The sequence below is a fragment of the Micropterus salmoides genome, unplaced genomic scaffold, assembly GCF_014851395.1.
Source record: "Micropterus salmoides isolate LMB-PRFRI ecotype aquatic unplaced genomic scaffold, ASM1485139v1 Ms_hic_scaffold_23, whole genome shotgun sequence".
Lineage (NCBI taxonomy): Eukaryota > Metazoa > Chordata > Actinopteri > Centrarchiformes > Centrarchidae > Micropterus > Micropterus salmoides.
Window position 1 is genome coordinate 758,879 of NW_024041484.1, and position 23,815 is coordinate 782,693.

At 40.3% G+C, this 23,815-nt stretch overlaps 1 protein-coding gene across 1 annotated transcript; it reads right to left on the reverse strand.

Annotated features, from left to right (window-relative positions):
* Positions 1–5,455: 5,455 nt before the first annotated feature.
* Positions 5,456–23,661, reverse strand: tmpoa (thymopoietin a). The gene is made up of 6 exons (XM_038738574.1): positions 23,104–23,661; positions 18,222–18,339; positions 16,193–16,342; positions 11,683–11,798; positions 9,539–9,633; positions 5,456–6,558 (listed from the first exon to the last, which is right to left on the reverse strand). Exons 1-6 carry the CDS (start codon positions 23,344–23,346, stop codon positions 6,165–6,167), a joined length of 1,116 nt encoding a protein of 371 aa, XP_038594502.1. The 5' UTR covers positions 23,347–23,661; the 3' UTR covers positions 5,456–6,164.
* Between the last annotated feature and the right edge of the window lie 154 nt (positions 23,662–23,815).

Below are 23,815 nucleotides of genomic sequence, written 5' to 3' on the forward strand. Positions count from 1 at the left end.
TCCTTTAGGTGCCATGGCATTTTGGCACAACACATGGTGGTGTTTTTTCATTAAAGACAGCAGAAGCAGGGTTGTCCTATGTTTAATGTCTGTGAAGATATGGTTACAGAAATAATGTCAAGAGAGTCAAGATTGTACTGCTCAAATTACTTTCTCATTTTTGATTTGTTATTGAAACTGTACCTGGTTGGGACTATCTAACTGAGTTGCATCTTCCACAGAACTGGGGCCTGCAGACTGGGTCAGGGGCACCGGGCTCAGGCCTGCAGACTGGGAGGCTGGTGACAAAATGAAATCAGGAGGCAGGGTAGATAATGGTAGAGTTATAGCATTTTTTCAGGATACATTAATTATTTTAAATTTTAAAAGCATATATATATATAAAAGACTAATATAAACACAGAACACCTGTTGCAAGATGACATCATGAACATCATCACATTAGGTAAAGTCAGTACACCTGTTTCACAACACCAGATTGTTCAACTCATTGTGGACAACAGCCACAGCTGTGTTGTGTTTTCATGTACAAAATATGAGTGTTAAATATGTCTGATTTGCAAAATATAAAAACACTGACCCCAAAATATGTTATTCTAAAATATTTTCAGGCCAGACAGAAGTTCAGTTTGACACACATGAAATTACTTCTACGTAATCCTTCCTTTGAAATCACAGGGCAATTGGTTAAGGTGTATAGAGGAAAAGTCACACATGGAATACCTGCAGACAGCAGTGCAGTATTTTTTATTTTTATTTTTAATTGAGAACCAGATTTGAGAATAGGAAACTGTAAGAAAAGGCCACCATACAGGGAGAAAATAATCAACTTCTTTTACGACACTCCTGAACTAAACTGTGTTGTAAGCTTTCTAGTTGGATTTGCTAACAGTGTCCATATGTAACAAGTGAGCTGCCAAAAGGAGGAAATACATTGCATCCCCTTCAGCAGAGATAAGATCTGAAGCTCTTTAGGATACAAACAACCACTCACACTCACATCCACACCTAAGGACAATTTCAGAGACACCAATTAACCTAGCCTGCATGTCTTTGGATGGTGGGAGGAAGCCGGAGAGAAACCACACGGACATGGGGAGAACATGCAAGCTCCACACAGAAAGGCCGGGGTGACCTTGCTGTGAGGATAGCAAGATGTAGATGTAAGCGCCTTTCTAGTCTTTTTGACCACTCAAGGCACTTTTACACTACATCTGCATTTACCATTCACACACATTCACAGACTGAGCCTAAGTGCTCAAACATAACACCCATTCACACACATTCATACACTGGCAGTGGGGGGCAATTCAGGGTTCAGTATCTTGCTCAAGGACACTTCGACATGTAGCTTGGAGGACTGAACCGCAGATCTTCCGATTAACAGCCAACCCGCTCTACCTCCTGAGCCACAGCCGCCCTGTGTGGGTGTGTGTAAGGATGTGAGTCTGCAACATGCATTTTACTGACGGCCGTTTTACCAATGCATAAGCGGAGGAAATGGTATCAGAAGTCTGTATATACAGTTCAACAGAGTAATAGACCTAATAACAGCAGCTAGTTAGCTTGTTAACTAGCTTCAGCAACAAGTAAAGCTATCTGTCCATCAGGAAACTCTGTGAATCACAGAGTTGAGGCACACATCAGAGAGAAAACTAGAAATATATTTTCTCCATATTTCTCCATCAAATATGATCCAGTTTCAACAGAATCAGTGAAGAAAGTTGTGTTTTTGTACAGTAATCATTTAAACATGGATTTTGGGAATAGGAGATTTTTTTATTCTCTGTTTCTCTAAAAATACAGGTGCTGGTCATATAATTAGAATATTATCAAAAGTTGATTTATTTCAGTAATTCCATTCAAAAAGTGAAACTTGTATAATGTATACATTCATTCCACACAGACTGATGTATTTCAAGTGTTCATTCCTTTTAATTTTGATGATTATAACTGACAACTAATGAAAACCCCAAAATCAGTATCTCAGAAAATTTGAATATTGTGAAAAGGTTCAATATTGAAGACACCTGGTGCCACACTCTGATCAGCTAATTAACTCAAAACACCTGCAAAGGCCTTTAAATGGTCTCTCAGTCTAGTTCTGTAGGCTACACAATCATGGGGAAGACTGCTGACTTGACAGCTGTCCAAAAGACGACCATTGACACCTTGCACAAGGAGGGCAAGACACAAAAGGTCATTGCTAAAGAGGCTGGCTGTTCACAGAGCTCTGTGTCCAAGCACATTAATAGAGAGGCGAAGGGAAGGAAAAGATGTGGCAGAAAAAAGTGTACAAGCAATAGGAATAACCGCACCCTGGAGAGGATTGTGAAACAAAACCCATTCAAAAATGTGGGGGAGATTCACAAAGAGTGGACTGCAGCTGGAGTCAGTGCTTCAAGAACCACCACGCACAGACGTATGCAAGACATGGGTTTCAGCTGTCGCATTCCTTGTGTCAAGCCACTCTTGAACAAGACACAGCGTCAGAAGCGTCTCATCTGGGCTAAAGACAAAAAGGACTGGACTGCTGTTCTCTGATGAAAGTAAAATTTCAGCCAGTACCTGGTTTAAGGACCATGGTATCCCTGTTCTTAATTGGCCAGCAAACTCGCCTGTAGAAAATCTATGGGGTATTGTGAAGAGGAAGATGCGATACGCCAGACCCAACAATGCAGAAGAGCTGAAGGCCACTATCAGAGCAACCTGGGCTCTCATAACACCTGAGCAGTGCCACAGACTGATGGACTACAGGCCACGCCGCATTGCTGCAGTAATTCAGGCCAAAGGAGCCCCAACTAAGTATTGAGTGCTGTACATGCTCATACTTTTCATGTTCATACTTTTCAGTTGGCCAACATTTCTAAAAATCCTTTTTTTGTATTGGTCTTAATTGGTCTCTTATTTGGAATTTTCATTAGTTGTCAGTTTTAATCATCACAATTAAATGAAATAAACATTTGAAATATATCAGTCTGTGTGTAATGAATGAATATAATATCCAAGTTTCACTTTTTGAATGGCATTACTGAAATAAATCAACTTTTTGATGATAATTATATGACCAGCACCTGTACAGAGCAGAAAACATCATTGATACTTCTCTTGTCTTCATTTGCCTATTTGGCATTGAAGTAATCCAAAAGTAACTAAAAGTATTCAGATTACATTACTTTTATTTTGTGGTACTTGGATTACGTTTCTGATTACATTAAACATTTAGTAATTGTACCAGATTACATTTTTAAAGTAACCCTCCCAACGCTGTGTACAAATCAACAGCAGTAAATATTGTGCTAGTACTACTATTGAATTATAAGAAGCAAGACAGTTGCAAGCCTTTAATTAGTAAAGCTTTTGATGGGACACTTAGGTCCTAAAGATGTGGTGACAACAGCTGCGCAGAGTAGGCCGAATTTGAGTTTTGGTCATGGGGCCCAAAATTCCTGGTGGCGCCCCTGCTGTTTAGTTTTGACTGGGGACAGAAAGCAGACCTTCCCCAGACGACCTGAGAGGTCTGGATGGTTCGTAACGAAGCAGAAGATCAGAAATGTATTTTGGCCCTAAACCATTTAGTGCTTTGTAAACTAACAGCAGGATTTTTAAATCAATTCTTTGGCATACAGGAAGCCAATATAAAGATCTCAGAACTGGAGTGATGTGATCCACTTTTTGGTCTTAGTGAGGACTCGAGCAGCTGCGTTCTGAATCAGCTGCAGCTGTCTGATGGATTTCTTAGGGAGCCCTGTAAGGACACTGTTACAGTATTCGAGTCGACTGAAGATAAATGCATGGATAAGTTTTTCCAGGTCCTGCTGAGATCCTGCTGAAGTCCTTTAATCCTTGATATATTCTTCAGGTGATAGTAGGCTGACTTTGTAATTGTCTTAATGTGGCTCCTCAAATTCAGGTCTGAGTCCATGACTACACCAAGATTTCTGGCTTAAATGTCCTGTTCCTGTTACCAGCAGGTGGCGCTATGACTGTGGGTGAATGTTAGTATGTGGATGTGTTCAGGGTGCGACTTTTATTAAATGTGTAAAATACGTACCACAGAAGTCCGTACACATAGGTGAAACTTTGCCCGGGGCTGCTCTGTAGTGGGCGATAGCGAGCCATTTTGCAACGCCCATGCGCAAAACCCATAAAATACATAATGTTTCGCTGCATCTGAATTATGTGGAAAGTTTGGTCAGTTTTCGAGCATGTTTAGGCCCCAAAAATTGAGATTACTTTGCAGGAAGAAAGAAAGAAAGAATTCAGTTTCAGTAGGGACCTTGCATGTTTCATCTCAACACATACTCTCATGCAACACAAGTTCTCATATACAGAAGACAGGTACCTATATAAATACGGTATACACATTGACGGCTTTGTTGATGTTATAAAAACATTGAAACTGCCTAAACTGACCTCATGCAGACAGCCAAGCACTGCTGTTAAAAGATCTGTATATTTCAAGTAGCCATTCATTTTAGTACAAATGAAAATCACCTTGCCGACACTTGCTTGTGTTAGGTAACTCATCACAGTGAACATCATGTCTAGCCAACATTTATTTTTTTGTCCAAGACATTATGCTGTTATGTATTCAGTACCACACAGACATGTTTCTTTGACAGCTAAAGGAGACATGATTCAGCGAGTGTGATGGATAAGCAAAATTAAACACTATTTAACCTCTATAAAGTGCCTATGTGTTTTAGTCTTATGTAGACCTGCATTGTGTGCATTTTCAACACACTTCTCAGCCTGGTTTATCCTGCATCCCTATCAGTTCCCCAGAATCAGTTTCCCTGTAGACAGACATGTTTGGTTTGTGTGTAAATGCACACACCACAGGAACATGTGAATTTTCAGTGATATGATGAAGGATTGCAATGCTGTAAAATATTTTTAGAATTTAAGAAAATGCAGCTTTTCTCTTTATCATGACATTGAATGGTCTTTGACTAGTATGTGTGATAAACATCCGTCATTATTTTATTCTAAAAATATACTCAATCATTAATTAATAATAAAAAATAAAAAATGTGTAGATTGACTGATAATGAAATAATAATGAAAATAATTAATAAAAAAAAAAACAATGTGATAATTCCAAAGATTCCTTTAGATGCTGGTGCAAAGAGTGAAATCAATTAGAAACTTTAAATTCCATGTAGGTACAATGTACAGATTCGAAATTAATTAATTAATTAATTTATAAGTTCAAGTTGGTAATAACCAAAGATTACTTTAACCTAAAATAATTTAACAGAAGTAAATTAGCACTCAAAAGTTGTGACAAAGTAAAATTACACATAATGAATTGAATGAAATGAATTGAAAACCCCCCCCCACAAAAACAAATCAATTCAATCTTAAATCAAAAAGATTTGTTAAAGTTTAGTTGCCTTGACATTTTTAAAAATGTTCTATTTTTCTGAATACAATGCTCTTACAGGTACAGTAATACTACAATAGTTTATTGAGTGGATATTTGATATTTGACAGTGAATATATAATTAAGTCAAATACACAGATACATTCACTTTTATTAGAAGAGAATATTAAGAAAATACTGGTATAGGCTTTAACATTTATAAGCATTTGGATTATATAATAACAAACCTCCCTGTCTCATTAACAAAGATGGTCAAGTAAATTACAAAGCAAAATTACAGGTTCAACGTCTATCTTCAAGGTCTATAATGACTAACACAGACATTAAGCCAAAATGTGAAAAACATATCAACCACACACATTCAGTACAAACAAACACACTCACATAATACAAGTATGACATAAAAAAAATAACATGGCAATAAAATGCAAGTCCAAAAAATGTATGAGAGCTACTGTGTGTTTCTGAAAGTTGATTGTTGGCTGGCTTTGTTGTAACCTCACAGACTGAGTCAAAGATCAGGAACGGGCAAAGCAACGGCAGAGGTTATGTATTGTCCTTCTACAACGTGCATTGAAAATCCTTGGGAGTGTCACTGAAATGGCAACATCGCTTCTCTTAAGGGATTGACTGAAGAAAATCTTTAGGACAAAAGGACAAAATGTCAGAGGTAATTTCATAGCGCTTGTGAACAAAATGGTTACAATAAAGACTCTCACACACATAAAAAAAAGAGAATACAAGTAGGTAAGCTCTTTCGCCCTTCCTGTGCTCTCTATGCTGTGCTGCCGCTGGCCACTTCTGTGTTTGGGGCTGTAAAAGGGTTGATGGTGTTGGTCTCCATGACTTGGTAAACCAAGAATAGGAAAGCAGCCACAATGGGGAGCAGGAACAGCTTTATCCACAGAGACATGCAGCGGTGCACTGCTTTGGTCTGACTTGCAAGGGGAGCTGCAGACAGATGCCTGGAGAAGGAGGTGGGGAAAGAGGAGGTGGAGGGCGGCAAGCTGGTGATTCTGTTGACAGTGCGGCTCTCTGTGTAGGAAGAGGACGAGGAGCTAGTAGTCTTGGTGGTTTTTAAAGAGAAGAGCGAAATTTCATCATTCCACAGGTCACTGGACTTCAGCGGGCGACCAGCTGCTCCTCTAATAGGGTGTCGACAGGTGGCACTGCAAGAGACAAGGATTTTACTGACATTGTTTTCTGAGGGGGAGGGAAACTTTTTTTTATCTCTCAAGACACAGTGCATCTTATAGCTTCCATTCACACCTGAAGTACATACAGCACTTTACTAAGCCTGAAGTGATCATTTCTCTTCTTGTCACAAAGCACTCACAATTAAATAATGTATGATGAGCGTTGGTAGCCCAAACTGCAACTTGACCTCATCTGTCAAACCTGGATCCTACATTTCATTCAATTTTTAAAAAAAAAATGGAAAAAGAGAAAAGAGAGCACTAGTACTGGATTTGTATTTGTGAGTTGAGGTACAGGATTAGTAGAAGCAGAGGAAAGCTTTCCTACTGCTACTGCTCAAGCTTTCTTATTAATGATGAGGACCTTGGACTTAATTCTGCTCCTAAATAGCCGATCTAGACAAAATAAGACTCACATTGACCAGACAACAGAATTCAGAGACTGTTGTCCCCACATTGTTACAGAGACCTGCCCCATCAACATCCTGGATTAAGCACTTGGCAGATGGTCCATGTTCCAAGCTGTCAGTGCAAGATTCCAGCGAGATGAGAGGAAGTGGACTTTGTGTTTTACATCGATGATGCTTGGTTCTCAAACGCAGTCAAGATGTTTCCCCAAATGTCAGACTGTTTATTGTGAAGATGAAACTTTCATATTATCATCATCATCAGGCTGCTACAGAAGCGCACTGCATTCACCAAAGAAATAACAAATAGACGCCTTATCTCATAATTACAAGATCCGGATCTCGTAATTAGGAGATAACTGGAAAGTTCCATTTATTACTGAGTTCAGTAAAGTTGGAAATATATTCACAGACTTGAACTTCCGGGATCAATAAATCATAAGCAAAACGTGTTAAAAACACAAACGACGCCTCTTTATTATCGTAGTTAATAAGACAAGAAGCTACAAGTACATTTTCACATAAATGAGTTGTCCTACCAACAGCACAAATAACATCGGTCTCTATGTGCAGCCGGCTGTGAGACGAGTGCGCAGGGACCGTCTACAAAGTGCAACACCAAAAACACATACTGCAGAAATGTTCAATAACCTCACACTTATACAATGTAGTGCCCCCCAAATCACCTTACACATTAATGATATACTGCTAGTTATACTACAACACTTAGTTTGGGGGGGGGGAATGACTTTTGCATACCTAATGTTAGGTAGGCCTATTTTAATATTCAATAACTACACTGTTATAAGATCCAGTATCACCCCAGGCATCACTGATCTCATGTTGATGATACTACAACACTTAGTTTGTAGAAATATTGTTTTGCATAATTTTTCTCTTCAATAACTTCACTTTTAAGAGTTTTAAAATTATGCAAAACTATATTTCTACAAATAAGGCTAAGTGTTGTAGTATCACAAGCAGGATATCACTGGTGTGTGGGGTGATACTGGAGACATTACAGCTTATAACAGTGTTGTCATTTGTGCCACTCCCAGGATGACTCATTTATGTGAAAATGTACATTTGTGTTTTTAACACATTTTGCTTACGAGTTATTGATCCCGGAAGTTCGAATCTGTGAATGTGTTTCCAACTTTACCGTTATCTCGTAATTACGAGATCTGGATCTCGTAATTATGAGATACGGTGTCTATTTTTTTCTTTGGTGAATGCAATGCGCGTCTGTAGGTTGCTGCAGTTCTCAACCCAGATACAAATTCAAAAAAATGCACTGTAGAATGTTTGGGGTGTATATGTGTATGTATGCATGTAAATAACTGTATATATTGTTTTATTTTATATGTTACCATATTAATATAGGCTTACACTTAATTATATGTTGTGTGTGTAGCATGAAGGAACTACAAATTTTGTTTTGTTATGCAGCCTTGTGCTGTATAATGACTAATATAGTACCTTGTACTTTGTACCTTGTCTCTTGCGAGTCCCCCAACATTATGGAAGTGCAATGATTTATTGCTGGAGCACCCCTTTAAATGTTTATTAAACTGTCAATCAAATTTTTTGTTTATTTTTTTCTTCATTGAACCTTTCTAAAGTTAACATCTCAATGTATTTACAGGTATTTATGTATTTATTTACATTTCAGAACAGTTTAATTGTGATTCCTCTACAGTTAGCTCAGAGGTTGAAAATTAAAAAAGCTGGTTACAGCTTCACAAATGTGAGGAATTGCTGCTTTTGTTGTGTTATCAAGAGTTAGCATTATTCAAACTGTGTTCACACAGAAAGTGGAGCAAATTTTTCACAGTGCGATTACATACAAAGTTAAGACAAAGGCGTGAATAGATGCAAATGATGCAAAATGCAACATTCTTCTTATTATTATTATAGTATTTGCTTGAGTTGAGTCGCTTTGCAAAGTGTTGTGTGGGGAAGACTGAGTGGAGTGACAGAGTCGCTGTTCACCAACAAGCAGCAGCTGAATGACAGGGAGAGCCGTTTTCTGGCAGGAGGAGCTCAGAGTTCTTTTAATTTCTACTTCTGGAATTAAAAAGTGGATTTATCCTCACTCTCGCTTTTAAGACACCGAAGTTCCAACCTCCACTGTCATAGACCAGACAGAAATGAAGATTCCTTGGAGAAAAGTAAGGAAGAAATACCTGGTTCTGAAAATGTGTTTCTCTTACATGGTTCCAGCAATGGTACTTTACTATGAAACAAGTTAGCATAACATAGCTCTGATCGATCCGAACAGCATCCTTTTGATATTTCATTGCAATTAAAGGCGAATATTCGTGGGTTGTGTTTATTCGTGCAAGCAAACAAAAAATTCCAGTGGTCAAATTTGCACGAGCAACCCAATTACCTTTGCTTTCTGAGGGAACACACTGTAAGGATATTTGACTGCTGGGTGAAAACATTAGTCTCTGTTAACTTGTGATCAGCATTTTTCTTTTTTTACTTTCTAGACCATTAAAAAAGCATGAACTAATAACAGAAATAACCACCAGGTTACTTACGTGATTCCTGTTGGACTGTTATTAGGGAACAGCTCCTTTAGAACATCATTATCCTCCACTTTCAGGCTGTGGTCATTGGCTGTGATCTTCTCCACCTGAAGACAAAACAACCATGGAGAGCATGATTAAATGAGCCAACACCAACCATTTATGAATACATCTTACCAGTGAAGTTTGTCAAAATCATTCTACCAGATTTTTAAAAAATAGACTCCAATGCAAAGTGGAAATTCTCACTCAATACTTCACTACAATCAGCTGTAGGTGCATGTTTGGACCTGCAGAGTGTCCCCTGCCTAATATTAGACGCCTCTCACCATGTGACCATTTCAAACAAAAGGCCGGAACCACCAACATGTTTACTATTGAGCACAGTCCCAGCAGTGTAACAGTCTACCTGTCTCACTATAACACATCCCTGGACAGTGTGGATGTCTTGCCAAGGGTCTTCACAGGGCTCCATAATGACAAAAGGCTGGTGATTTTCTGCTGCCTCCTTTTATGTAGCAGGACATCTTGAAGGTCACACTCCTGCTCATAAACCGTGTGTGATTGTGGATAAAGGATGTTTAACGAGCCAACAGTTCAGCTGTCACACAATTGTCCCTGCAGTGACCCTCAACAGCTGCACACACAATTGACAATTCATCATTAATAAACCTAAGTACCACTCAGATACATGTGTCAGTGAGAAACACAAGTGACGGATAGAAGAAAAGAAGGAAATGCAGCCACAACAGATGTATGAGTAGAGTTGTAGCCCTGGTGCAGACACCAGCAGGCGAAGTCTCTTAATGGTTGAAATGTTACACATTGGGGTTAAAGGTGACATGAGCCGCGGTTCCACCACAGAAAACTATACCCTGGAACTAGGAACCTATGGAGGAACTCACTGCATTTCCACCGCAGAAACCAGGGTCTAAATTTAGTTCTAGGGTCTTTATTTTACCCCCCCCCAAAATAGTCCCTGCTCTGGGTGTAGTACTGAGTTACGCTAAATATTGGGTCCGGAGTTGTTGTCTTAAGTTTTCATCAGTCAGTGGGTTTCTGCAAAAATCGCCGTTTGCAGACACTGTTCTCCTAAATTGTCTCCTAGCTCACCCACACTATATGTTTCTGACTTTATAGAAAAGGCAACAAACAATCTGACCCACTTTTGATTGTTTGTCACTTGTTTATGAGAAGGCGATTAAGCTAGCTGCACCTAAATTAAACAAAATAAACAAGCCTAATATATGACGTTAAAGACTGCATTCTGTACACATGTGCACCGTTCAGAACATCCTGTACCAAAACAGACCGGTACAAATACATGTACCGTTACACCCCTAGTACACATCCATATGCCAATATTCACTCAAAGTCAAAGGAAATTACACGTTTTACACTATAATTTCCTAGCAGGTTGGACATATCAACGTCAGAACTGTCCCAGAAAACCCTTAACACTTTGATGAAGCCATGTTGTAAAACTTGTGAGTTTGCAGTTAATGGCATGGGGGTGGCATGGCGGCAAAGTTCCACGATTTGTCATGACACAGGAAGTTGTTGTAACTTTAATGTACATGCTCAGATCTCTGAAAACATGTACATGGCGACATTCACCCACAGTCATTGCGCCACTTGCTGGCAACAGGAAATGACGTTTAATGAATTAATCATTTTTGGATGATTTAAACACTCCGTACTTAAACAATCCTCCTAGGGATTTAGTCCGACCGACTTCAGATTTTTGCTGAGCAGTCTACACCCATTGACGATTAAAAGTTGTACTTGACGATGAATTTTCGTGGAATGGCGTGGTGTGGTGTTCACATGCTCACATCTGCCCCAAATTTGATAAGTAGAAAAAAAGTCCTGCTCTGAACACATCCATAAGCCAATATTCACTCAAAGTTAGAGCCACCTGCTGGCAATAGGAAATGACACGTTTTATGCTGTAATGTACTTCTCCCATGTTGTAAAACTTAAAGGCGTGGCGGCAAAGTTAAACTCTTCGCCATGACACAGGAAGTTGTTGTAACTTGACTGTACATTATCAAATCTGTACCGGATTTTACATGTTTGATAAGAGTCCCGTCCTGAACAAACGGCTGAGTTTTGGAATAACCCTGTAGTTGGCTTGTTGAAGAGCTGTTTCTTACCACGTGGTGCTGGCTGCTGCGGGTGGTGATGGGCGTATTTCCTGAGCTCCTCAGCGGTCTCTCTACCACAGGAGCTGGTTCAGGTTCGGCCTCAGGCTGTGGTGCTGCAGTCATTTCTGACAAAACACAGTACAGTCACACACTGCTTCTTGACGGACATATAGGTTGGTTTAACACACGTTAGGTTATTAAGAACAAATGGTTACTTTACATTACTGCCAATCATTTTCTATGGCATAGCACAGATTTAATTTTCATTTCCTACCCTCCAGGCAGGCATTAATTTCCACTGATTTAAGTACAGTAAAGAAATTTGCTCAACAAATCATTAACCCACATCCTTGTTGTCAAAGATACATTAGTTAATTTTGAATGAGTTCAACATGTTACAGATTACTGTAGCACATTAACCTTTTTTAAATGTCACTCTATCCAGGCTGTGATTGGTCTGTTGATGAAAAGTGACACTGACGGCTTTATTAAGCCGGGATTTCACCTGGTGGGCTGGTCCTTACTATGTTATGAACGATTTGCAGTAGAGCAAGGGGTAGATTTTAGCCTTTACACTGTACTCATAAATCATCTTTTCAGTTTCCACATATCTTTATTTATCCCTGATCAGAATCTAAATTATAATTCATTAATGTCACATTATTCTGCATGTCATGATTTGTTTTGTTTTTATTTGTTTCCAATGCACTGTCACATTTTGATTTTACCAAACAGGCCCAACCCTGCTTAGCTTCCAACATCAGAGAGACAGCAGAGACTCTGACATACTTCCTTGCCAGTGCATTTATCTTTAATGCAAAAAATACTTTTAAGACATCCACGTGTTTTAGGTTTCAGTTTTTCAAAAACACAGGCTGCGTTTCCACCAAAAGGATTTGGGGCTTTTAGTCAGTATCTACTTTTAAAGAACTTACAATTAATGTGTGCGTTTCCACTGGCGCACTGGCCAGAGGTCGGGAGACAGCTCTACATTATTGCGCCCGATATATCTCCTGTGGAACCAGGTTCCAGTTTGGGTTCAGGAGGCAGACACCATCTCCACATTTAAGAGTAGGCTTAAGACTTTCCTCTTTGATAAAGCTTATAGTTAGGGCTGGCTCAGGTGAGTCCTGAACCATCCCTTAGTTATGCTGCTATAGGCCTAGACTCCCGGGGGATTTCCTATGATGCACTGAGCTGCTCTCTCCTCTACTTTCTCTCCCTCTGTATGCAACCTCATCCCATTATTGCATGTTACTAACACAACTTCTCCCCTTTCCGGTAGTCTTGTGCTTTCTCGTCTCTCTCCTCCTATCACTTCCTGCAGGTGTTTCTGGCTCTGGAGCTGTGGAGTCTGGATCTGTGGTTGCGGGTCACCTGCTGCCCCCGTGTTCCTGCTCGGCACCCTCTGCTGCAACGACTATTGTTACTAGTCCTATTGTTATTATTGTTATTATAATCATTAACATTACGATTGTTATCATTAACACTACTATAAATATCTGTACCATTTTTCATTTAGTCTATAGCAACATCACCTTTACTGTCTGTACCTCTGTGTGTATATTGTGTAGGCTGCCTCCCTCCTCTCTCTCTCTCTCTCGCTCTCCTTCCATCCCTCTCTTTTTCTCTCTGTTCCTCTCATGCCTTCTCTCTCTCTCTCTCTCTCTCCCTCTCTCTCCTTCACCCCAACCGGTCGAGGCAGATGGCCGCCCACCCTGAGCCATGGTTCTGCTCGAGGTTTCTGCCTCTTAAAAGGAAGTTTTTCCTTGCCTCTGTCTCCTAGTGCTGCTCTTGGTGGGAACTGTTGGGCTTCTGTAAATAACATCATAGAGTACGGTCTAGACCTGCTCTTTTATGAAAAGCGCTGTGAGATAACTGTTGTTGTGATTTGGCACTATATAAATAAAAGTGAATTGAATATTCTTCACTTCCTGTGTCCCCTATGTGGTGCTAGAGAACTCCGGCTAATTATATGTTGTTTATTATCAATTTTTGACACTATGTCGGCCACGCTAGGCCCTGCAAGCAGCGTTCGACGGGCCCTCGCGCTGTGACACGCATTTGGAGGTGATGTGGCCACAGCGTAGCGGCCGTATTGTCAAGAGACGAGCCTCTGAATTATCGCACTTTTTGGACTGGTCTTAATCATGATTTCATGTGTCCAATGTTGTGCTACAGAATACCCGCTAACTATAGGTTGTGTACCAGTAAGTGAAGTGTGGACAACATTGAGAAAATACCACGTAAATTGAATGATTTTTGTCACAAAGGGTTTACTTCCTGTTGCCAGCAGAGAGTGCTATAAGTATGACGGAACGTTGGCCTTTAGATGTTTTCAGGGTGTGCCCCCTATCAAACATGTGAAATTTAGTAGAGATATGTAGTATGTACACTGAAGTCACAACAACACACACAGATAAAGAAACTTTTCATTGTCAATGCCTTTAGATTGCACAGCCAAAATTTGAAGTCATTAAATTCAAAATAGCCGACTTCCTGTTGGTTTTAGGGCATTGCTCCCATAGGCTTTTTTGTAGATCTGGACATTATACATTTACTACTAAAATTTTATACATTTTGAAAAACTATGCTGCAATTTAGGCGGCGCTAGGGAGCCATTTCAGAATCATCTTTATTGCCAGGTATGTGTACATATATGAGGAATTTGACTCTGGATTGTACATTGCTCACGCTGTGCTTACTCAATACAAAATCACAATAATAAAAATAAAATCAGACACAGACTTCAGTGTAGACAACACAAATATACACACTATGAACAAAAACAATAGACATATTGACAAATAGTGCAGTGAGCAGAGTGCAAAGGATGCAGGAATAAATAAGTATTTTGTGCAGGAGTAATGTCTTGAAGTAGGTGGATTTGGTATACAGTATCTACAATATGACAATATCACAGTATGAACAGCACTGAAATAGAAGTGTTAGCCAGTAAACAGGTGGCTGATTGGAGGCAGAGTTACTGGGTTATTGCACATGAATTGTTCCTGACACCGCCGATTTTGCCACGCCCATGTACGAAAATGTATGACTCATAAATTGCCATGGGACTTGAATTGTGTGGAAAGTTTCGTGAATTTTCAAGCCTGTTTAGGTGGCCAAAAATGCGCTTAATCCGCAGAAAGAAGAAAAAGAATTCCTTCAGTTTCAATAGGTTCGTCGCATGTTTCATGCTCCGAAAGAAGTATTATGTTACACGTGCTACACTGGATGTTGTTTTACGTCATACGCACAGCGACACAGACAGTTACCAGCTATTGTCACAGCCATACACACATATACACAATACGGCTGCAGCTAACAATGATTGTTGCGTCGATAGATTATTTCAACGATTCACCCAATGCGTTGTTTAAGAAGTACTTTTGTTTGCCGGCGGAAACATTACTGAGTTGTTGTTTTCTTTAGCTTGAAATAATCCCAGACTTTGGACACTTTCTTCTTTGTATTTTCTCTCTCTTCCTCCATTTTGCAAACAGCGCCATCATAATCATGTCGTGTTCACAGCGTAAGCGCGATGTGCGACAGTAATAAATGTCCCTGCGAAACACTGTGCAGGGACAGCATCGCAAATTCTTTGCGTCGATGCATTTTATTTATAGATTTTATCGAATCGTTTCAGCCCTAATATACAAGCCACAAACACACCAAAAAAACATGTCGTAGGAGTGGAAGTTCTTCACTACTAGTGAAGAAGAAACAATGCTCGCGAATTACACCTGTAGAGAAACACTTGAGAGACGCCATCTTGTATGAAGTTATAATACGCAGACAAGATGGATATTTTACAAGCAGGGACCAGGTAAAGCGAGAGTGAACACTGTTGGTACCGATGTTATTCAGTAACACGGTGGGCTGGATCTGTAATAAATGAATTAGTAAGTAATAATAGTAATTAAATCGGTAAAAAAATCTGTTTGAGTGAGAGAAGGTCCTGTAACCTGCTGCAGTTTCAAGAAAATATTAAGTTATTTAATAGTCAGTGTTTTATAATGAACATACAGTTGAATGGAGTTAAAAAAAAACAATGCTAATGGAGATCCTACTAAAGAGAATTTTCCAATAAAGAAAAGTTACAAAAAATGTGTATGCTGTCAATTATAGATTTTAGAAAGAAAGAACTGGATCAAATTGGAATCGGCAGGTCAGTCAGAATAAATAAATAGCTAATCGGACAGGAAGAATCTCCAATTTGCATTAGAATGTCCTCGAATACAACAAGTAAGACTTTTCATTGGTAATGTAACAAAAATAAAGACGATTATTTTTATTTTATTTTTGTATCATGAGTTACCAATTTGCACCAAGTTTCAAATCCTTGCAAGTTGATTTTCATAGTGGACTAGAACTACCGGCTGCCTAAAAGAGGACATGAAACTGAAATGGTACAGTATGTTTTGTAAAGTGGTTATCAGTGTAAACAAACCCCCTACTATGCTGCCTAAATAATACTTCTCATACAATATGCCAATACATACATTATATTTGCCCTTACCGTCCTCCTTGTCACTGTACAGGTCTGATTCAGAGTTGCCATTGTGGCTGACTTGTACCTCTGTGAGAACCAGCTGTGGCAGTGGCGGCTGTGCAGGACCGTCATCCAGCAGCTTCTGCAATTTCTTCTCATACAGCTTACGGGTTGATGCTGGGGGGATGAGAGGAGAGAAATTAAACCTGCACAATATGACTTGACATGTTAGTGTCTCTGAATGGCAGTGAAGGGAAACACCTCAATAACCGGAAATACTCAAGTACTGCATTGAAAAAGTTAAGTAAAAGTATGTTATTAGGCTATAAGCAGGAACATGTAGAAGTAGCTTATTAAAAATAAAAGTAGCCTACTCAAAGCAGAAAGAAAAATAAAGTTGTTTATCATTGATCTGTGCTTGAGTTGAATGAATCCTATTATAATTTTAAGAAGTGTGTCTCATATGACTGTACTATTAGCCTATATATCATATGATTATGATATTATATTATTCCTCATGCATTAATGTAGTTGGTTGTGGTTGAACTATTTTTTTAATCAGACTGCTATTAATGATTATTTTTAGTCTATTGTAATAATTTCTGAAAATAGTGAGAGAGCCCTGCGTGACACCTTGCATGCTTGTTTTGTCAGTCCAAACCTCAAAATCAATAAAAATACATTAAAATAATAAAAAGTTAAAGCAGCAAATCTTCAGGTTTGTAAAGCTGGAACCATGAAATGTTTTACATGAAAAATGACTAATGCTAAATCACATGCCTTTAGATTGTACTGCCCAAATTTAAAGATATCTCTAAGGAGGAGTTCATTAAAAGACGGAGCCTGTCAACATAAACACATCATATTCATGTGTTAGATGTCCGGGGCTGCATGTGCACCACTCTGAGTGGATCAGCGTGTGACTACCCTTTGCCGAGAGGCGTGGGTAACCCACTGAACCCCACTCATGATAGGGATTGGGGATTGCAATTATTTCCCATGAACGAGGAATTCCCAGTAAGCGCAGGTCATGAGCTCGCATTGATGAAGTCCCTGCCCTTTGGACACACCATCCGTCAGGTCTGTGGCTCAGGAGGTAGAGCGGGTTGCCCATTAATCAGAAGGTCAGCGGTTCAATCCCCGGCTCCTCTAGGCTGCATGTCAAAGTTTCCTTGGGCAAGATACTGAACCCCGAATTGCCTCTGGTGGGCTACTGAGCCAATTTTCCACAACCATGCCCACGGTAGTGACTGATCAATCACAAGGTAGTCCCGCCCAAAGCATATGCTGCATTATTGTCTTTTTCCCCCTAAATAGGACCATAATTTACTCAATGAACATCATGTTGCATTGAAGAATACTGTATAGTAGTAGTATATTGAAACTAGCGACTGAGAGTTTTTAAATCTGTGCACTGGTGAACCAGTACTGATGTGTACTGTACTACAGGTTTAATTAACCTCAACTGTGGAGAGCCAGACCTTTATTTGATACAGGCAGAAAATTATGGTAAAAATATGCTAAAATAAGTGAATACATTCATATATTTGAGAAATGTCCAACAAAATTAGAATACTAGATTGTAATTTAGAATTGATGTGTGGGTTGGTATGTTAAACTAATTGTCCACATTCCTGAGTAATCATTTTCACAATGGATAAATTGACTGTACCTTGTATAGTGTTTTTCTAGTCTTCAACAATTCAGTTGCTGTATGAAGTGCTTTACACTACATGTCACATTCACTGATGGCAGAGTTTAAGGTGCCAACTGTGGCAATGGCATCAGGAGCAATATTGGGTTCAGTATCAAGACACTTTGACATGCATGACATGAACCGCCGTTCTTCCAATAAGTGGGCGACACGCTCTCCTTTCCAAGCCACAGCTGCCCCATGGGTCAAACAAAGCATGCTATTAGGTAACATGTCAAGCCACTTGTGTGTAGCACCAACACACGACATCCCTCAGTATGCATGAAGTGAAGTCATATGTGCTGAGGGCAGATGTTACCTCAGTGTTTAACCTCATACAACCCTGCTGCTGTGAGCACTCACCCACAATTGGCCCCACATCCATTCCGTTCTTTAGCAGTTCATCCTTCAGGCCCTGGTTGGTCAGCATCGTCACATCCAGCTCGTCTGGCTGAACTTTGTCCGTTTTCCTGGTGGCTTTCTATGGGAGGACAGGACAGCCAAGTTGGTAATGATAAACCGTACTCAGACAAAGGATAGTTTTGTCTTCAGGTACCGCCTGCTAATATAATCCAATGTTCATTTCTGACACTCTTGGTTAAAGCACAAACACTCAATAAATTCCATTTATATAGCGCCAATTCATAACAAAAGTTCTCACTGCATTTGATACAGGTATACAACAAACTCTTACTGTAATATTATTACATTCTAACAGAGTCCCAAAAATTCCCACCATGAGCAAGCACTTGGTGATACAGGCAAAAACACAGTAGCACAATGCAAGTTCCAAATAGTAATGATAGCAAGGGCAAAATTAATCATTACCTATATGTACTTGTAATATATCATTTCCTTATGTACGTAATTTTCCATCAGGTGTACCAGTGTTTTGATACAATGAAATTTTGATTGTTTTGTCTTGTGCAGACTCCATTTCCATGACAAATACGTTTCCACTGTGGCTCAAGGCTGAGAAAGTCTTTCTCCATAGACTCCACAGCTATTCTCCAGCATTAAATGTTTTAGTTTCTCTTAGGATATTAAGGAAAGACTATTAATTGTCTCTTATTATGTCAATCTCTACAGCATTTTGTCTCTACTGGGATGTTGGATGATGGTATGATTCTGTTTTTTCAAGCAGGATAAGTCAATGATACAATAGCCGCTCAGTTTTCACCCTAAGTGGACACTGTCCTGCTCTGCTCACATGTTCACCTCAAAACATCCTCCGGTGAACTCGTGCCTTTAGCTGTCAAAGTAAAATCTCTAAGAGAAAAGCTGTGTTTGTCGAGCTTTCATACAATTACAGAAACCCATTTAGCAGGTTGCTAATTATACCCAAGGCTATCCAAAAACTTAACTGAGTGTCAGAATCAGCTATATTGCCAGGTATGTGTACACATACAAGAAATTTGACTCAGGATTGTACATTGCTCACAATGTGCTTACTTATACAACAATAAAATCAGACACAGGCTACAGTATAGAGAACACACACACACACACACTAAACAAAAACAATATAGACAGATTGAGACAATAGTGCAATCAGCACAGTGCAAAGGATGCAGAAGTAGATTATTATTATTATTATGTACATGTCAGAGGTTGCTGCTTGATGGAGATTGGATAAATCACATTTGACAACCACTCGTCACCTAACTACAAATCTGAATTAGACAACGGTGCGCCATGAGCTGCAAAGCAACTGCAGGATGCTGAGTTTCTTATTCATTTCTTTTTTTCTGCAATCCTGACTGTCCGTTGTGGTCTGCTCCTGTCTTTTTTGGTGGCAGATCCAAACCAGACAGTGATGGAGGTGCAGAGGACAGACTGGATGATGGTTGTGTAGAAGTGGATCAGCAGCTTCTTAGGCAGGTTGAGCTTCCTGAGCTGGCACAGGAAGTACATCCTCTGCTGGGCCTTCTTGATGATGGTGTGAGTGTTGGGCTCTCACTTTAGGTCCTGGGATATAGTGGATCTCATAAACCTGAAAGATTCCATAGCAGACTCAGGACTGTTTAGAATGGTGATGGGGGGCAGAGTGGGGAGGCTCCTCCTGAAGTCCACGATCATCTCCACAATTTTGAGCGTGTTAAGCTCCAGGTTGTTCTGGGGTTCTGGCTAAGACAAACCAGCCGCTCCTCCTACCTGGTAATGTTACCTGCAGCCAGCGAGAGAGGAGGAGGGACTGATCCAGACTGTTATTCTTCACGTCACTCACTACTTGTGATTTCAGATAGTTAGTTATTGAGTTACTTTGTTGTTGTAAACATTAAAGAGGTGGTATTATGCTTTTTGGCTTTACCCCTCTACTTTATTGAGTTATATATCTTTTTTGTGCATGTAACAGGTTTGCAAAGTGAAAAAGCCCAAAGTCCAGCCCAAAGGGAGTTCCCATCTCCCACAGAAAACTCTGCTCTGAACTGCCTGAAAACAGCTCGTTTGTAGTCCAGCCTTTACTTCCCTTTCTTGTGACGTCACAAGTAAACACGTGTCCTAATGCTCGCGGAGCGATTAGTCTGACACGCCCTCAAAAACAGCGGTGGGAAAACAGTGAGCTGCAGCACACAGCTCTCCTCTCCCTTCCAAACACTAGCTACCCTCCAGGCAGTCAGTGGACATGAAGTTGTTACTGTGATGTAGAGACAGAGCTCAGTTAAAACTTTATGGATGAAAGATACTTTTGTTACAGATTAACAACTCACACTCTGAAACTCTTGCTCCAGTCCATGTTGATAAGCTGGCTGGAAACATGTAGCCTACAGCTGAATCGAAGCGGTTTACCAGCTTTTTCGCTGACCTGCCCTTCTCTGCTTCTGATCTGGGTCTGGTCTTACCAAATAACCATCACTAAATAATAGTTAAGTATCGATAGTTATATCGATAAAGAATCGGATCATTAAGCAGTCTCAATAAGGGTATCAATATTAATAAAAATTAACGATCCCCATCCCTAGATACAAGGGTCTTCACTTCCAGTCCTCCAGTGGTTTCAAACCATATCTGAAAACAAGGAGAAGGAGCAAACACGTAGTATTAATATGTATATAATAAATAGTTTGTTAAACTCTGCACATGTGCTTCTTGTGAAAAAGGTAGAGCCCTGTGTTGTGTGTGTAGCATGAAGGAACTTCAAATTTTATTTTGTTATTCAGCCTTGTGCTAATAAACAACCTTGTACCTTGGACTGGCCACTAGTAAAATTTACTTTAAAGCACGGAGCACTTCCTGACGGTTCGGAGGCATTGCGAGGCTACCCAAGAGACCAATCACAGTTCTTGCGGTCCACGTCACCCCAGGGTGTGGTTCCATTTTTGAGGAGGTGCACGTCAGGCTATGGCATAGGTTAGGGGAATACGCATAGGCTACACCGTTGATTCAACGCAGAAGTATAACTTTAGAGGAAAATAGACCATAAAGCAGAGTATGCTACAGGGTGGGACTATCTGTGATTGACAAGGTGTTACCATGGTACCTGACAATCAGGATAGAGTAACTCATACCCACGGCACTGTGTAAATTTAACCAGTGCCGTTGAAAAAGCTTATTAGGAGTTTGCTGCTCATTTTCTCTGGTGAGTGCATTTTGTTTTAAGCCTCTTTTTTGCTAGACAAAATGTTCATCCCGGCTAAAATGACAGTTAACGTGAATTACAGATGCACCTAGATAAATAATAAAGCAAAGCTAGCTAGCGCCACACAGAGCCGTTGGCTCCACCATCTCTTACAAATATGGTCATGTCCGGTGCTGCTGGTTGCAAATAAATCAACATGGCAGTGCCCTAATGCAATAGTATGAAGCTGCAGTACCGGAGGCTGCAGTTTCAGGATCCCCGCAATCCTGGAACCGCAGTTCTAGGACCCTAGTTCTTTTGCGACAACGCTATCTAGTGGAGTGGTGGTGGTAATACACAGCAACACGAAGGAGGTTAACCCTGTCGGCTAGCATGTGCGCAGCTGTAGGGTTAACCGGTCAACATACATATAATCACTAATTTAGGTTTAGGCACACACTCTGTGGTGGCTGTGGTGTGGCTTTGGGGGGGCTGTAAAGAGTAACATTCAGCTAGCTGGCAGTATCAAAGTAAACAGGGGTCCTGAAATTGCAGTTCCGGTCCTAGGATGCGGTCCTGAAACGACAGCCTCTGGTACTGCAGCTACATGCTACTCCCCTAACGGCCAAACTCGAGGCTTCAAAACTGCAGTCCACAAACAAACAGGTGACGTCACGACGACTACGTTCACTTCTTTTATACTCTCTAGACTCTATAGTTTTAGTTTTCATAGTTATTTTATGCTGCCTGCCAACCAATAACAGGGATGTGATTTTTTTTTCCGGATTTGAGGACATCTACAGGACATCTCTAGAGTCTATGCTATGGATGCTTAATTCCTACGCTTCTCAGAGGGGGAATCCAATCTAATATTTCCTGAGGCTTTTTTCCCCCCCAGAGGTGTGTTAAGCAAGCCACAGACTCCTGAATGTCTTTCTGAACTTTTCAAACTAAAAGCTCTCATTTCAACTTTAAATAAAGCGCTGCAAAAAAATCTCACGCTGTAATTTTGTAGGCAAAATCACTTTAGAGGAAGTGATTATCTGAGTAACTGTTGCTGTCATGTCTGATATCATGAAACCAATGTGAGAGGCACATTTTGAACAAAAAGCACAGGGGTGTGTGTCACATCCCTGCACAGCTCTGTGAACGGTCACTGCACTAGTTAAAAAAAGAATGCAGGTTTATGGCACATGCATTAGCTTCACTTTCACAAAAGAAGTTGCTTCTTGCCCAAAAATTTTTTATTATGTAGTGACTGCACACAGTGTGCGCAGATAGTCAAGTAAGCAAGAACACAGACAATCATTTGATTCGGACCGAATGATAGATTTGTTTTTTTCCCCACTTGGGTCAGAGCATTTCATTTATTCATTGTTGTCAGGATGTGAAGAATTTCAGCAAATGTAACAAGTGCTTCTGAAATAAATTGCATATCCAAGTTTTAATAAAAACAAAGTAATCACTGAACAAATGGTCAATGTTAGTTGCAGCTGTAATACATGTATTCTATTTACCTTACCAATCCCATAACTATGGCACTACAAGAAAACAAATTCACTAAGTTGTAAGTTACCATAACGTGGACCACGCTGCTTCCTATTGACAAGTTAAGTCACCCATCTGCAAATGAAGTTTTATTCGCATAAGCTGTAAGTTAATTCCGAATCGAATAACTAAACTTACCCTGCCGGAGGAGCGACTTCTGCTGGACACCATGGGCGGTGGCAGCTCCTCGTCGCTGGAGAAGGCGTCCAGAGTCGTGGCCGTGACATGTTTGCTGTTCTGAACGGTCAGGTTATTCAGATAAAGCTGTACATACACGTCTTTGGTCGTGTTACCGCTCGGAAGTTCCACGTTGTGAGCCAGCAGCTCGCTCTTCAGCTTGTCCTTGGTGAGCACAGACGGGTCGTCCAGGTACTCCGGCATGTCGGCTGAATGGACAGACAAGTTAACGTTAGCTAGCTCACAGCGAGGTGCAAACTGGAGTAGAGGCGAGGTTTGGTTAGAGCACAACGGCAAACCAGCGCCGCTTACTGGATTCACTGTTAATTCACAAAACAAATACTAGCTACGGAGGTAAGCTAAGTGTTTCAAAGTGAGACTGAAACATTAGTTACGTTAAAACATTAGAATAAATGACTTGAAACACTAGCTGTCGTTCTCGCTTCACACTCCAGAAAGAATAATGGAGAAATTAAAGTGCTCCTTGGTGAGCGGCCAGGTTGAAATCTGAGCCAGGCTAACGTCACTGCCACTCATGCACCGGGCCGGAAGTGACTGCATGTACAGATCGGCTCCTATTGGTCAGATGCTGTTTTAAAGACATTCCTTATTGGTGGAACAAACAGTTTTTGACATAGTCCAATCACCGTGTTTATAGCACCAAACCCCCCCA